This window comes from Pseudoliparis swirei, chromosome 17 (genome assembly GCF_029220125.1).
Source record: "Pseudoliparis swirei isolate HS2019 ecotype Mariana Trench chromosome 17, NWPU_hadal_v1, whole genome shotgun sequence".
NCBI lineage: Eukaryota > Metazoa > Chordata > Actinopteri > Perciformes > Liparidae > Pseudoliparis > Pseudoliparis swirei.
The window spans coordinates 17,802,668-17,820,214 of NC_079404.1; the positions used below are offsets into that span (position 1 = coordinate 17,802,668).

Below are 17,547 nucleotides of genomic sequence, written 5' to 3' on the forward strand. Positions count from 1 at the left end.
TTAGGCCAAAGATAAACGTCTCTCTTCAGCTAGAATCGTTTTCCCCTTTTCATGGAGTGAAATGTTTCAAACAGAGAGGTTTGCATCTTCATCATCACACATAAGTATAATGTAAACTCTCTTATAAGACGAGAAGATCGACACCACTCTTGACTGTGAATATGACGCCACTGGCAGCAAATAGCTTCGCACAAAGACTGGAAACAAATGGAAATAAATAACTCGTTTTGTTTAATCTGAAGTGTAAAAACCTTGTTTCACCATTTCACAGGAGGTTATGTGTCGGCCACGGCTTCGAACTTTCTGGATTCTCCGCTGGTTGCCTGGCAACTGTTCGGAGCCTCAAAATAGTTTTGAACTTAAACCCTGTAAAACGGCTTATTGTCGTGTCTTCCACACTTTTCTTCGTCATTTATATGCAAATTAAACACACAATAATAACATGTAGATGAGTGAGCTTTAGAGGCAGATGCTGTTGAGCCAGGCTAGCTGTTGCCCCTGTTTCCAGTCTTTATGCTAAGCTAAGCTAACCAGCTGAGCGGTTCCAGCTTTATCACTTTAAACCGACATATAGAAAAGAGTGATGTCAAAAATGTTCCCAAAATGGCAAACTATTCCTCTTACGTGTATAACCATCGTCTCCAGGATCATCCTCACTTCGGTCATCAGTCACCCTCCTCCTCCTCCTCCTCCTCCTCAGTGGACTCCACTCAGACACAAGCAGACAAAGACACACACACACACACACACCGTTACACACACCACCAGCACTTAACTAGCCTCCAGCCCGGCCCACCAGCTTTTGCAACAAGGTTCTCCTTTTAACTGTCCCTTTCAGCGCGGGACAATCGGACACCTCCCATCGCCTCCTTTCAGGCTGCAGCTCCAGCCGCGCCCCCCTCTCCTCCCCATGCTGCTCCCTGTGTCACTTTGTGTCCGCTTCGCCCCCTCGCAATGGGTGCACATGACCAGAAAATGAAGCAGGGGTCTCTGCAAGCGGAGAATGAAAGCGAGTATGTTTGCGTGCATTTTAGAGAAGGAGAGAGAGAAGGAGAGAGAAGAAGGAGAGAGATTAACATGTCGGATTTAGGATGGCGTGGTGGGGGTGAGGGTGTGTGTGAGCGAGGTTACATGTAGAGAGGAAAGTTAGGATCTGGCTTGTGCACGTGTGTGGTTGTGGTTGTGTGTGTGTCTGTGTGTGTGTGTGTATGTGTGCATGTGTGTGTGTGTGTGTTAATGTGCCCATCTATCTCAATCTTAATGGAGCAAGATCATCACACACACACACACACACAGGGTTGTGACTATGTGCACATTTACAAATACAGTACTCTATCACAAACATGCAATGTATGTGGGAATAGAGACACAGAAGGGAGGAAGAAGAAGAAGAAGCTGAAGAAGAAGAAGAAGAAGAAGAAGAAGAAGAAGAAGAAGACACACACTCTATTAGAGGAGTGTTACAGCCTGCAGGGTGTGAGGCCTGCTTACTGTTAGGGAGATTATCACATCATTAGCTGCTAATGAAAACCAACCCAGGCCGCTCAGCTCTCCTGCGCCCTGAGCTCAGCTCTCACTCGCTCACATTTTCTCACCGTTCATTTGCCTTTGTCCCTCGGGTTGTACACATCCAACGCCGTATGTGTTGTGTAGCCATAATGACGCTGGTATAGGCATGTGTGTGGTCAATTTTGTTGATTTTATATAGCCTAATATCACAAATTACGAATTTGCCTCAGTGGGCTTTACAATCTGTACACATACGACATCCCTGACCTTTGACCTCACACATCGGATCAGGAAACACTCCCAAAAAAGAGAAATAAACCTTTCACAGGAAAAAAAGGAAGAAACCTTGAGGAGAGCAACAGAGGAGGATCCCTCTCCCCGGATGGACTGAAGCAATAGATGAGATAGATCTGTGCTCTGCCTTTCCATGGTACCATTGCAGCATGTGTCATACTTCCTTGAATCAGTTTTCCAGGGGGTTGACCTTGAGCTTCACTAAGGTCAAAGGTCAACCGTTCTCTGACTCCATTAGCCACAAGAGACCACAGTAGTTACTGTTAAGTCAGATTGTTCCTCAAAGCTGAAACCAGACCTCCTTTTCTGGGAACCTGCAGGATGAATCGTCGATGAAATGAGCCGTCTGCATATTTTTATGCTCCGAGAGAAACTTTATGGCACGAGAGAGAAAGAGACAGAGAAACAACTTCATCAAACGCTTCATCTGTCCTGTGACGCTTCGCCTTGTGACACCCGTTTGCTCCCGTGTACAGAACATTTGATATTTATGTGCCTGCTCAATGCACACTTTTCTGTTGCCGTTTGAAGGCGTGTGCGTCATGTGTGTGTGTGTGTGTGTGTGTGTGTTTTGACTGCACGCAGCAATAATAAAAAGCACACCAGCACAGGCCACATTTTTCAAGTTTGTTTGACGCATTTAAAATGCTAATAACCAGTTTATTATGTGCTACATCAAATGCAAATGCTCTGTTTTACTGCCGTGAAGTTGGGCCGACGTTAGCATTTGCATATCTTATGTCTGTCTCCTTAGCATGCATGGTGGAACTGGGTAGCGGGCAGACTCTCAATAAATAACATTAACAGGCGCATTAGATAAACAAGCTCCAATGATGCTGCTATTAGGGAATGCAGAGCCATAGCCCGCTTAAATGAAGGTGTTTGACACAGCAGCATATGGTGTGCAAATTCTCCCAAATCAACCTAACGCCAACGTTATGCGGAAGTGTCAGGGAGAGCAGACGGATTGAAAAAACATCGCTTTAACGGCAGACGCTTTACGATGTTGAGAAAATGCTGCGGAAGAATTTGCCTCTTTAAGACCAACTGGCGACTGGTGTTCCTCGTGTGTGTGTGGGTGTGTGTGTGAGTGTGTGTGTGTGTGTGTGTGTGAATGAGGAAGACAGCAGTTAGGAAACTCTAATTGTAAATGAGAAACTTTGTCTGGTTTAATGTTTGGTTCGCTTTACGGTTTAATCGCCTTCAGGCTGCATTCAGAAAGCCACGAAGATGCAAAGCAAACATTCCATAAAGAAAGTTAATATTTTCTCATTAAAGGATCTCTGACTCTCAAAGCAGCAATTCATTATGGATGTATGAGACGGGACACGATGACACTTTAGGGCTGTTTTTACAGTGACATGTCGTGGCATGTTGACAGGTGCTTTCTGATGTCTTTTACGCACTTTGTTAAGATACAGCTGAAGTTTATAACTCGACTCCAACTCACTGAGGTTAGAGATGCATTAGACACTGGAGGCTTATTTTGATATTTTAGTTCATGACAGCAACAACAGATTAAGCCTAATTCTATTATATATACTCTTTTTTTTTCGAGATTCAAAGGACGGTCCTTATAGCTATATGGTAACTTGTGTGATTTATGTTTTAACCTAAAATATTTAACTTATCTACTGATGTTTTCTGATCGGATGTTCGGCCCCAAAGTCAGATCAGTAATTAGCTTTCCAGGGTGCACCTGCAAATGGTTTAGCGTACATGCACTCATAATACAGCCTAACATCTACTAGGGCTTGTGTGGAGGATGTTCTTGTGTTTATCATGCATGTGATGAATTTAAAATAATATAAAAGAAAGTATCGTATGTACTGTATGTGTAAAATATGATATGGATATGTACAGTACATAAAAAGTGTACACCAATACCGTTAATTTTTGGTCATCCAAGTATATTCTATTTTTAGTTCTCCCTTAAGGATTAGTTTGTTTGTGTCACAGTGTGTTTTGTTGATTTTAAAAATCAAAATAAATGTTAGAAAAATCTGGGGGGAAAATGTATTAAAGAAAGTAAAATGGAATGATCAGAATCAAAATGTTAAAACAAAATGTTTAAAAAAACAGTACACAAATTCAGAAATCTCGGGAAGTGTTACTATAAAGAATAAATTAAGTTTTGATCATGGTTAACCTTTAAAATATCGGATTCGGAATCTAAATCAGACACAGGTTTATTAAAAAGTGTATTTATTCATACAATACATATAATCTTTCTCGTAGATGGTTGAGGTGTCGTAGGGAGGCAAGAGAAGAGAGAATTCCTGCACATCGTCCTTTACTTCCATGAACTTCATGTGGAGATACGTTTCTGTCTTTAGACCGTCGTCGGGGGATTTTTAAGGTATTTCGGTGCGTAACGGTTACAACAAATATAGCAAGAGAAAATAAATACAAATAGTACAGCAAATTTCAAGCATCAAGAATATGAAATTCACGAAGAAAATATGTAAATTATATGTTTTAGAATGAAAATACAGTGTTTAAAACTAAGAGCATGTAATGTTAAACATATTCACTATAACATGTGCAATTGTTCAGTTTGAAGAACATGTACCTCTCACCCTCACAGATATCATGGACACACGGATAACCGTGAGAGTGAGACTAGTAGATGATTGTTTGTTGCATTTCTTTGGCCTTGAACGTTGAATCAAAGCATAAATCATCAAAAACATGAACAACTTAAGGCCAGCTTTTGGTCACAAACGTATGTTTGCATTGAATTAACCTGACAGATGGATGGAAACAATTGTATTTACTCTGTTTGTAAGGGTTGTGGTATAAATAAGTAATTATAACTGTGTTAGGATAGTCTCTCTTTAACCCAACAACTCTCTTCTTTGTCAAAAGGCCTCTTGTGATGAGACGCCCACATTCACTTGTTCCTCCATTTGAACCCACTGTAAACCCGATGAGTGTCCGCTGCCTACCACAAACAAATGCTGAAGTGTAGATGCTAATGCTCTCTTTTTGTCACTCTCTACCTTCCTTCTTCCAGCCTGCCCAATAATCTCTCCTCCTCTCTCTCCTCCTCCTCCTCTCTCCCTGCTCCTAATCCGCTCCACAGCCGTGAAAACTCTCCATGAGAGAGAGATGACCCGTTCTAATGGGTGGAGGCAACCACCCACACTCACAGACGCGGAGGGTCCACACACACACACACACACACAAACACACACACACACACACCAGACCTCGCTAAGCTGGCTTGGCTCTAGAACGAATAAGACGCACTGAGCCGGGAACACGCTACGTGATTCAAACCCCCATTATAACCCATTTCAAGGTTGTGGGGAACCGGCCCTGCTTTGTCAAACACTTGTCTGGTGCTGAAGCAGTTAGCTGATTAATTGATTAGTCAATTGACAGCTCAGTTGTTAAGTGCTCTGGTTGCCGCTTCCCGAATTGTAGTTATTCTCTGATTTACATCATACAAATTTGATCTCTTTGAATTTTGGACAGAAAACATGCAATTTGTATATTTTTATTATTATTTTCAGGCATATTGCAGATGGGAAATTATTGACAGATTCATCTAAGAGTATTCGTTAAAACTTCAGTGTGCAAGTGTTTGGATCTCTCTCTTCCCGTTGCTGGTTGTGTGGCACGTGAGAATGTTTTGTAATGTTTTTTAATCGAAAACACATCTAAATATCTAGAAAAGGATAGTCTGTCCAATGCCACAGCTATACTTACACATGCCCATGAAAAGGTATTTAAATGAGGTTTCTGAGCCCCACGGATCATTGAAGTCACGAAGAGTAAACAAAGACCGGCAGATCTCCAAAACACCACCGTGGATGAGAGCAGCTGTTTGGGTGAGCTGAGTGTGTGCAGGTGTTACGCTCTCAGTGGGATCGTTCCGCCATCTTCTTGCTGCTTCCTGTACACTTTGTTTATTAGACTACGTCAAGGACCATGCGGCAGGTTTTGAACGTTGACTTCAGATTGCATATGTTCTACTTCCCTGGTCGATGGTGAAACTATCAACGCTTTGACTTAAAAACTTACCGTACTTGAAAAAGATGTTCCACTGCAGTAAAATGGTGTCCCCTTTATGTTTGGTCGAACTCTAATGCAGCTATCTAAAATGATATGCAAGTAACTCCTAAATTCCCAGCATCCTTAACGTGGCGAAATGAAAATCCCTTTACATGGTTCCTCTGGTAATCTGACGCCATTCAACTCGACACAAAACAAACCTCTCAGTGTGGAACAATTAAATTAGTCTTTAATGGCTTATAAATTAGGCTTATATTTATAGATATATTCTCATTAATAATGTATATGAGCTCAGTTTTTAATGGTATGGTGCTTTACGACCGAGCGTAATGATGAAAGTCCCAAAATACACAACAATTTGTTTTTGTTGGACAAATATGCAAGAGAACATCTACCCTGGGAAACCCTGAAACACACACACACACACACACACACAATACCCCTGCTCGTAAGCGACAGCCAGGCTATCCAGATCGCCATGCTGTACCGTTTCACTCCAGACCAGCTCCTCTGGTCCTGCTTCAACAGATGGCCCGACCGGTCCCTGGATGGGCCTGCAAGATGGAGGGAGGGGAGTGTCGGCGGATGAGGGAGTTAAAGGTGGACGTAGGGAGGTTTCGGGGGGTTTGCAACCCCTTAGGAGGACTGGTAGGGGGGTGGGGTGCGTGAGGGAGGGAGGGAGGAGACATATGTCCACAGCCCTGGCCCCTGCCGACGGACTGTCTCTGCAGACTGCCTGCATGGCTCTAGCTGTCGGTCTCTCACACTCACAACACCACACAAAAAATGGCTTTTGTTACATTGAAGACAACATATTAAACCTTATCCGGTCACAAGAACAAACCGTAACCCTCAGTTTACGCTGTGGGGAGCAGCTCCTGGTGACGTGACTGAATCCCCACATAATATAACTTCCACACACAGATACACACATTTACTCCACTAAGCCTGGCAGACCCCTTGCAGCACAGCTCCTCTCCATCTGCACCAAAGGCCCACGCGCCCCGACAATGAGGTGACCGTGTCTCTGCCCGAGCCGAAGCAGAGGGATGGGGAGAGAGGGAGGGGGAGGGAGGGAGATGCAAGAAGAGAGGGGAGAGAGGAGAGGGAGGGGACGAGGGAGGGACACATTAACAAGCTATAATCTCAACTGCCTTATCCATAATGCATTGTGTGGGCCAATTTACATGGTGCTGGTCCCTCTGGGAGAAAGGAGATCATCCATCACATTACTTTATTAGCTCCCTCACACTCTTTCACAGATGCACACGCACACACACACAGACACACACACACGCGCACACACACATCATTATTTCTCCCTGCCTGTCCCTCTCTCTCTCCCTCTGTTTTGTGGGCCTGTTTTGTCATGGTTGTTGTTTCAAACTGCTGCTGCCTCTATAAAACGACTCCACGCCACGGGTTGTGCAGAATGAGAAAAGCAGGGAGTTGTTTTTCTTAAAAAATACAACAACAACAACAAATATATATATATATATATATATATATATATATATTGTAAGCCGAGCTGACAGCGAGCTTTGTTTTCTGAAACTTAACTTTCTCTGTGTTTAAAGGAATAAATCAACTGTAATTCCACAAAGTATCATTAATCCCTGAGCATTTTTGTTCAGATTAACATACAATTAGTCACTTTTGTTTTTAGGGGATCATTTGAGGAGAGTTAAGACGAATGCAACATTCACGAATGCAGCGTATTTGGGATTTGTTTCCATATTGGCATATTTTCGGCTAAAAGTACAGATTGTTTTTTTATTTTGGCCATTTCAGACCAGTATAATATCAGGACCGGGCTCTTTAGATTTGTGATTTCATATTGTCCAAATGTTTTGTAAAGCAAACATTAAACATTCAGATTGAACAGAAAATATCGAACGATCAAATAATTCTTTGCATGATCAAAATGTTGATTGTTCCTTTTTGGAAGTCATATAATTTAGTTTTTTAAATGCAGATTCCAGGTAAATTCTTTTGAACTGTACTTAGGAATCCAATGAAAACATATGTTTTAATAATTTAGAAAGTGAGTATTCAAAATCATATATAAAACACTTCAGTAATGGTCATTTATGAAATAAAAATACATTTTGATTGCCCATTCTTTTTACACACATTATTTCTCATGCTATTAGTTACATTTGATTATTTCCACAAAATAAACAAAACACAAAATGCACCATAGGCCGAGCCATGTATATTCTAATTATTAAGATACATATATGTTTATGATTTGTTCTATTCATTGCATTTAATAACGAATGGTGATCGAATTACTGAATAATAAACTAAATGTAGGTTCAAGAAGTGTAAGGAGGGAAACAATTTAATGTTAATTCGGAAGTCAGTCCAGATGATACAGAGAGTCTATACATTTTTTAAAAAGACATTAAAATCTCCATAAACCGTCCTGAGTTCAGTGTGATGTGAGCGTGCTGTGTTTGTGTCTATCGACTGAAGTCGCCCGTGTATGCGTCAGTGAAATTAATTGTTGGCACCTTAACCACACGCGCACGCACGCACACGCACACACACATGCGCGCGCGCACGTGGCCGCGGTCGCCCCGTGAATAAAAAGAGCCGTAATTGCAATCATATATGTGGAGCTTCAGCACGGAGCGCCATACCGTACCATTAGTATCACAAATAAGTAATAATTTGCTAATGACAACATTATGTCGAGTCAGTTTAGGGGCAATTAAAGTGAGTGATATTTACACACGGCCAATGAATCACGGAGCGTGGCAGTTCGGGCGGTCTCTAATGAATATTCATCCCGGCATTTCTCCCCGGCGCGCTGCAGTTTATAAACTGAATTATGGCTGATTTGCCCTTTTAAAAAATGAACATGGGCGCATCTCCCACAAGGAGGCGGCGAACAATAACGTCTGATTATAAAAAATGTTTTACCGCTGAACTGCCGGTGAGGAGACGGCGGCCGCGCGGTGGAAGGCTCCGTTGGAGGGGCGCAGTGGAGGGAGAGCCCCGCACCCAAAATCAATCCCATTGACTCTAGGCCTGTCCACTTTTTTTTCTTCTTTTTTTTTTAGTCTGACATAAATATGAACAGTGTGCATTCAGGGGCCTCAACACATCTCGAGCATCACACTGAACATGCAAATGAGGAGCTATAGTGTGGCCCCCGTTTAGCCCAAGTGGAGGTCACGGTTCACACCAAACCTTCAGGGTCCCCATAAGGAGAGCGGCCCGGCTCCCGGAGAGCAGCCCCGGGTCGCCGCCGGTGATTTCTCCGGTAATTGCCCCCGTCGTGTGCTGACCTCTCAGGTGCAGGATCAACAGGCGACATCAGTTCGCATTCACGGGGCGCTTTAATAAGATGCGCCGCGCGTTTTGTCATGCAAATAAGCGGCTCTCTCTCTAGCAGGTGTCAGCACGCACTCCACACGCACGCACGTAGAAGCGGGACTCATTATCAGACTGACGAGGCTGCGCGAGGCTTTAAGATGACACATGCAGCTGGACCTCACCACGTCAAACGCACGTGCAAATAAAATTAAAATAAATGTGTTTTTCAATTGTTTCAGGTCAGTTTTAAAATGTGACTTTAGGTGGATTTCCATTTCTACGTCATATTGTAAACGCCACATTTACTTCGAGATGTTACTTGCAACTTTGAACAATTTTTGATCATTTGGAACATAATGTTAAATTCCCAAGCGATGAGTAAATAATTTATTTCTGTTTTAAACAAATGGAAGTGACGGCATTATTCGTTTCATTTGTGTAAACAAATAAATATCATGGCATCATGTACTAACTCATATACCTCCATCCTAACTAACAATATTCCTCACAGGCTTTTAAAGTGCTGAGATACATCGTGACACATTTGCTCAACGTAAGGTTTGCTGGCTCGGTCCTTCAGCTGGAGTCTTCCTCTGTGACTCAAATGTATCTGCTGCCCCCTTGTGGTTCCCAGAGGATAAAACATCTTCTTTCTTTCACACAGAGGTCAGAGGTCAGCTGTGGGAATACCACAGCGGAGCTGGGTGGAGTTTATGCTGCACAAACTCCAAATTAGGTCAATGTCCTCCCTCTGGTGATGACATCTTGGCCTACAAGTAAACACATCACAACATCTGCTGAGCACATCATGAAAAGCTCAAAACAGGCAGCAGCTTTATATTCAGTGTGAATTTGGCAGCCTGACCAGAGCTGGAGTGGGATCCACTGGGATCCACTTCATGAGGGACGCTTAGAGAGGAGAATAAATGCTGGTTAACAGAGAAACCCGACCATTTCACAACCCACATTTAGAAACTAAGGACACGTCAGCCGGATGGGGGTTGGCCGGCTGTACCGGTCCCTCAGAGGGACTCACATCAGTTGATATATTTAGTTTTAACATGCTGATAAACAGCTGTGCAAAGTTAATAGACTACACTTGGAACAATGATGGTTATATTATATAGGGTGGAAAATATCTAATTCAGTTGTGCTTTGGTTTGAAAAAATGTCAGTTTACATTAGAGCGATCCATTTATTTCGTGAATCGAAGGCCTGCAACCAAAAAGACCCAAATGTAGGATCCCTGGTGAGCAGGAAAGTGATTGTTTGCCGGTCCTGCACTCTCTAAAAGTAACTCATCAGTACACAAAGCTGACGTATATGACGGATGTCTCTGGTAATTTTGGCAGGTGGAGCTCGGGGAACGGCAGCGCGCCGTTGTTGTCTATGTGCGTCTGAACCGTGTAGGCTTTGACCACCGCTCCCCACTCCAGCACCGAGCTGTGGATGATTCCCAGTCTGGCCTGTTCGTGAAATGCTGCTCCGAGCTCCCTGCCCAGGAATATGTCTTGGCACTGGAGTGAGGACAAAGCCAAGGAGTCTCTCTTCATAATCATGTCCAGGTTCGTGTCTTTGTCCTTCTTGTATCTCTTTGTGTCCAGGTGAGCGCCGTTAGCTCTGCCGGGGTCACTGTTTGAGTCTGTGCCCCTGGCTTCGTTACTATCTGGACAGCGGTGAAGCAGCGGCCTCTTCTCCAGGTTCACCACCGTCAGCCTCTCCAGGTGCTGCACGGCAAAGTGTCCCTCCGGGGGAGAAGAGGCTGCCTCTGCTCCTCCGGGGCCACAGTGAATCAGAGTGAGGTGTCGGACCTCCGAGTTGTTGAGCAGGCGAGCCGTGTTCGACGGCGACGTGAACCAAACCGTTAAGCGTCTCATGCGGAAGACGGGAGACGTGGAAACCTGGATGTGATTGCATCTGCACTCCGTGAGTGACGGCACGCTGCAGGGCTGCGGGACCTGGCTGCAGGAGTAGTAGAAGAAGCCGCTGTGGGTGACGTAGGCCAGACGCAGGTCGGAGCGCTGCAGGGCCACCGACACACAAAGCAGCACCCAGAGGAGAGGCGTGGGAGGGCCGACGGCCAGCATCACTGCTGGAGGAGAGGCTCGGGCAGCATCGTGACCGGGCTCCGTGTGTGGACGGGATGTGAGGCGTTCAGATGCCTGGACCCGAGACCACAGGAGAGAAAACATTCAATATCAGAAGATTTGAGAAACACACAGTTCACTTACAATGGACTTTCATCACGTTGCATTTACTGCGGAAAAAAAGGCAACGAGTGGTGAAAGAAGGACTCGTATAGGAAGAAAAAGGAGCCGTGCCATGATGATTAAATAGTCCGTTGTAAGAAACAGTTCTGCATTTAGAATTATAATTTGGTTAAAATACAGATGTATTGGAAAAATGTGTTGAATCTCGTAGTTTGTTATCGCTCTTCATTTCATTGACTTTTAGCATTTTGTTGTTGTTGTTGTGTAATCAAATTTAAGATGATTGTGTTCATGTCAATGTTGATTAATGCACAAATAATAAACAAATATGTATTAATATATTATTGTTAATGATGCATTCATGTAGATGTAGCATTTGATTGGTGTAGCTGTTAGAGGTGGAGCTAATTCTGCTTACTTGTATCCAGTTGGGTAGTTTAATTCATAAATTTACATCTTATGTAATTATATCATATTATTATATAATTTGTAGTCCTCAGTCCCAACCGACGCTGACTCGAGTGACATCACGTAAGGCAACATTTTCGCACAAAAGGCTTGATACAGCTTTCTTTTACGCTGTATACCCAAGAACTGTAAACAGACTTTAAAGTGTAATATCTTAATAGGTCTTCCATTCCTTGTTTGTCACGTTATGTTTTTTAATGTAATTTAGTAACACATTTGTCCTCTTTATCTCAGTTTACTTCAGTTAATCTCAACAACAGCTGCAGACTAACCTCAGAGAGCTGGTGTTAACTGTCTCCTTTCTGCTCAAAATGAACTTAACATTCTTGCTATTGTTGAGGGAAAAGTCAAAATTTTCAGCTAAATCCAGCATGACTGAGGAAAATGTTTATAAGGCAATAAAAAGCTTGGCCACATGGAGACAAACCAAGCCGTCTTTCAGTCCAGTTCAACTTTCATACAAGAGATTCCTGTTTTTGGATTCTGGAGTAAAATGTTCTGAGGTCACACTAAAACATTATCTGATCCATTAAGTATTGTTTTGGAGAGAGTGGATGTGGACATCATGAAAGCTGGTTTGGATCGGTACTTTGTCTCACACACACACACACACACACACACACACACACACACACACACACACACACACACACACACACACAGTGATGGGTGCGGTCTCCCTGCACTTCAGGGACACATTGTTTAGCACTGGGAGCCAACATTTAATTTCACAAAACACACAGACACACATTTAGAAAATTATAACTGTGGAGATTGCTTCAAGATTCCAGGGAAAAACATTGTTTTTAAATATTGACCTTTACAAAAGTCCGGTTAGATTTTCTGGTTTGGCAATAACATGAAGGCAGGAAAAATACTTTCTTTCTCATTTTGAAGCCAGCACAGAGTTGACCGCAACATTCTTTCATTGCTATGCAGATGATACTCAACTATATCTATCGATAAAACCAGAGGAAACCAACCAACTAAATAAAATTCAAGCATGTCTTAAAGACATAAAAACATGGATGACCTGCAACTTCTTGATGTTAAACTCAGACAAAACCGAAGTAATTTTAATCGGCCCTGAGCACCTCAGATCAATTATCTGGTGATGTGGTTTCTGTAGACGGCATTGCCCTAGCATCCAACACCACTGTAAAGAATCTTGGCGTTATCTTTGATCGGGACTTGTCCTTTAACTCCCACGTAAAGCAAATCTCAAGGACTGCATTCTTTCATCTACGTAATATTTCAAAAATCAGGCACATCTTGTCTCAAAAAGATGCAGAAAAATTGGTTCACGCGTTCGTTACTTCGAGACTGGATTACTGCAACTCCTTATTAACAGGCTGCTCTAATAAGTCTCTTAGGTCCCTCCAGTTGATCCAGAATGCTGCAGCTCGTATTCTCACTCAAACTAAGAAAAGAGATCACATCACTCCTGCACTAGCTGCTCTGCACTGGCTCCCCGTAAAATCAAGAATCACTTTTAAAATTCTTCTCTTAACGTACAAAGCCTTGATTGGTGATGCACCATCATATCTTAAGGAGCTTGTAGTACCATATTGCCCCACTAGAGAGCTACGCTCACTAAATGCGGGACTACTTGTAGTTCCTAGAGTCTTAAAAAGTAGAATGGGAGCCAGAGCCTTTCGTTATCAAGCTCCTCTTTTATGGAACCAGCTTCCAATTTCAGTCCGGGAGGCAGACACAGTCACCTCATTTAAGATTATACTTAAGACTTTCCTCTTTGACAGAGCTTATAGTTAGGGCTGAATCAGGTTTGCCCTGGTCCAGCCCCTTAATATGCTGCTATAGGCTTATAGCTGCCGGGGGACGTTTAGGATGCACTGAGCACCTATCTCCTCTTTTCTCTCCTTAGGGATGAATTTTCATCTCTCCATCACACGTTACTAACTCTGCTTTCTCGGAGTCCTTTTGACTTCACGTCTCATGGGGTCATCGGACCCTATGAGACGACATAGATCCTATCTGCCTGATGGATCATCGAGGTCTGGGTCGTGGAATTCCTGCTCCTGACTACGTCACTGTCCTGTTGAGACTCCGCCCACTGTTGAGACTCCGCCCACTCCTCCCCACCGCCATCTGCCTGATGGATCGTGGAGGTCTCCATCGTGGAATATGCCTACTATGAACTATTCATACACTCTGTCATATTCATTGAATGTATTTAAACTCTAAATCTGTCCTTCTGTACACATTACATCTATTGCATCTGTCCATCCTGGAGAGGGATCCTCCTCTGTTGCTCTCCTGAAGGTTTCTTCCCTTTCTTTCCCCCTGAAGGGTTATTTGGGAGTTTTTCCTTGTCCGATGTGAGGTTTTGGGGCAGGGATGTCTATGTGTACAGATTGTAAAGCACTCCGAGACAAATTTGTAATTTGTGAAATTGGGCTATACAAATAAACTGAATTTAATTGAATTCTTCCTTTGGCCTTTCATTATATTAAACTGCGAATTATCATCTACAGTATATTTAACATCCAGATCCACATTGTCCGACAGTATATGTATTCAGTATGTATGTTTCAGCTCATCACTGAAGCTATATAATGTTAACACTGAGTGAAATAATCAAACCCAAGAGGGCTCTTGAATTGGAGATTCAATGAAATGGAAATATTGTCAATGGATCTCCAGTTCAAAACAGTTTGGTGGGTCTGAACATTGTTTGGCTGCACAGCATGCGGTTCTCCTTCATGACCCGCCAGCGGGTCGGTGAAGTTTATCCGTGCTTCTTCGATTTCTTTACTTTTCTGAATTTTGCTTTGCTCTGCAAATTTCTCTGATCCCTGCTGAAAAAGAGGCTGTTAGGCTAATAACATTTGATCAGCTGTGCTTAAATGTTCTCTTTTTGGCAGCATCAAATTAAAGCGTATTTTTTCCTGGCTGAAGATTTAGTGGAGTGATGTACCCAAGCAGAGCAGGACGTCGCTTTGTCTCTGAGTGTTGAAATCAAAGCTTCTCTGTGACTTCTCTCCATCGCCCTGCGTGCCCACTGGTTACCTCACATGTTGTGCATGGCCTGCCCTTCATCCCCCTTCATCCCCCTCAGCTGAACACTGTACTGTTCTTGCTGTCAGTACATGTAAATGCGCAACATTTTCAAATTTAGCAACACTAACAAATTCTATGAAAACAAAAAATCATAAATTAATTAATCTTACTGGCACATATTGTCCGTGAAGCCAAAGGTAAACTTGGTGCCATAGACATCCATTGTTCCCCAAAATGATTTAGAATGCGATTAAGCCAAACCATTTCATGAAGTTGATTTTCAGACAATGCCACATCCACCATTCTTGCTTAAATACTCACTCAATCAGCAAATAGGAATACAAATGTTATATTTATTAATTTGAATAACAGTTGTGACCCATTTTTAAAGATCTTTACTAGGAATTAATTCTGAATGTCACAGGGTGAGGCTCTGGTACGGAGAAGCAGGATCAGGCTCAATGTGAATAACAAAAAAAACTCTTTACTCAAGCAAAAGGTTCCAAAAAAGTTCCAAAAACAAAAAGTCCAAAAGGGGGCAGGCGGAGAATCTGAGGTCAGGTCAGGCAGGGTAGGAATACACACAAATAACAAGAAATACAGGTCTGAGGACAACAATCCAGCAGGAAACAATGGAAAGACAGGCACAATATATAGGGGGGGGGGGGGGGGGGGACAGGTGTACGGCATGAGACACTAACGAGACAATGGTGGCTGAGGGCAGGTGAAGGGAATGAAACGATCAAGACATAGAGGAGACACAGAACACAGGAGACGCAGGAGAAAGGGAACAGGGCGTTACACTGAAGTGACACCGACAGGCTGGGGAAGTTGTAAACTAATACTTTGTTGGTTTGGTCTCCAAAATACACAATATTGCCATTCCATTCCTTTAAATAGATAAAATCACTGATTTCAAACATGTATTTTCCAATACCTGGAGTATTGGATTATGTAACAGTTCAGTTGTTGTTGTTTTGCCCTCCTTGTATCAATCAGTTGCACTACAGCTGCCATCCTCTGTGATAAATCAAGTCACATCTGTCAAGCGTACTGATCGGAAGCTTTTGATTAAAAAATATAGATATATTTTTGGTGGAAACCCCTTTTAAATTGTATAAACAGTATAACAACATGTGTTTAAGATGGAGAGACAGCGCCCTCTAGTGGTAATAATGACGGTAGGACCACAAGTCGATGTTATTGAAAAGCATGACCACGACCGTTCCTTGACCCGAACCACGTGCTTTAATATTGTATCCATGTTCACAAAGATCCCCTGGCCATAGAGAAGTAGTCATTTTCAACCCCAACAAAAATTGTAGCCTAACTCTAACCATATGGTCACAAAAACAGATGTAGGCCTATTTCTCAACGCTGAATAATGTGAACTGAAAAAACTGCTATATTTAATTGTTAGAAGACTTGTCTTCAAAGTTAATTCAAAGAAATAGTTTGAGATGTTAAGAAACAAACTTATTTTCTGTCTCGCTCCATCAGATGTGGACGTTAAATAAGTTGCACAGGAGACAATTAGCTTAGCTTAGCACAAAGACTGGAAGCAGGGGGAAACAGCTAGCCTGGCTCTGTCTTCTGTCCTGCCAGCACCTCTAAAGCTCATTAATAACAGATATTTAATCTGTATTTTTTTTTTTTAAGTGTACAAAATGTAAAGAGAAATCAGCTGCTGCCAGTCAAAAAACACCAGACCCAGAAATGCTAAGCTCAAACAAACTGGAGTTTAGTTATCACACCTCATCTTCACACTGCAGTAGAGAAGAAATGAAGCAAAATAAAGTAGAAAGAAATCCAAGAATGTTTGACAAGACAAGTTCTTAAAGATTAGTTGACTCCTTTTCATTAAATTGAACTATTTGCTAATGGATATGAATATGATGCTTTGTTGTTATACCAACTAACGCTGAGAGCACGGAGCAGACAGGAAGAGGACGGCCCGCGTTAAAACACACGTGTGAGGGACAGCATCCAACAGTTCAGTCTCACTGTCACGACCACCTTGCTCGGCCCAGCTCGATGCAGATGGTAGATTCAGAGTGCCGCTCTTTGATTTTCCCACAGGAACAACAATTGTGAACGCCACACTTCCTTTTGTCAGGATACTTTCTGTGTCCGGGCTGTACAGACATCCACCCACTCAGATAAAAATGAATGAGCGTCTGACCGCATGTCTGGCTTAGAAGTAGCTGACTCCGACCCGAGGCGACTAAAGAAACCTCAAACATTAGGCTGAAGTATTCGTTTTGTATGTCAGAAGTTCACCGGATGACAAGCGACATCCTACAGTGAATCCAGTATCCTAAACAGTTGCAGTGTTTATCTGTGACACATGTTACAGTTTTCCATCTCAACAGATTTGTAGGAATGTGTCTATTACATAACACACACAGGAATGTAATGTAACATGAGAATATACTGGAAAGCAAGGCTCGGTTTTCTCTTCCTTGTACGGACTAACTACAGGATACAAACGTACATTTTAACAGTTGTAAAAGAAGTCCACCCTAATTGATCATTAATGGCACACAAGCATAGTAAGTCTCCTAGTTTTCCGATGTGTGACTTACCCCGAGTCGCTGCTGAAGAGCTGAAATGTGAATGCGTCACTTTGAGGCTGGGATGGGGAGGAAAAATCACACATGAAGCTGACGTCAGAAGGGGGGATGTATTCCACGGAGGAAGC

At 42.7% G+C, this 17,547-nt stretch overlaps 1 protein-coding gene across 1 annotated transcript; it reads right to left on the bottom strand.

The window, feature by feature from the left end:
* Positions 1-7,833: 7,833 nt before the first annotated feature.
* si:ch73-52p7.1 (uncharacterized protein LOC100321084 homolog) lies at positions 7,834-17,438 on the bottom strand. Its single transcript, XM_056436257.1, has 2 exons — positions 17,432-17,438; positions 7,834-11,309 (listed from the first exon to the last, which is right to left on the bottom strand). Exon 2 carries the CDS (start codon positions 11,232-11,234, stop codon positions 10,449-10,451), a length of 786 nt encoding a protein of 261 aa, XP_056292232.1. The 5' UTR covers positions 11,235-11,309; positions 17,432-17,438; the 3' UTR covers positions 7,834-10,448.
* Between the last annotated feature and the right edge of the window lie 109 nt (positions 17,439-17,547).

What these genes read in the sequence shown, in the direction of transcription:
- si:ch73-52p7.1 (XM_056436257.1), bottom strand. Translation starts at nt 11,234, where the DNA reads ATGCTGGCCGTCGGCCCTCCCACGCCTCTCCTCTGGGTGCTGCTTTGT.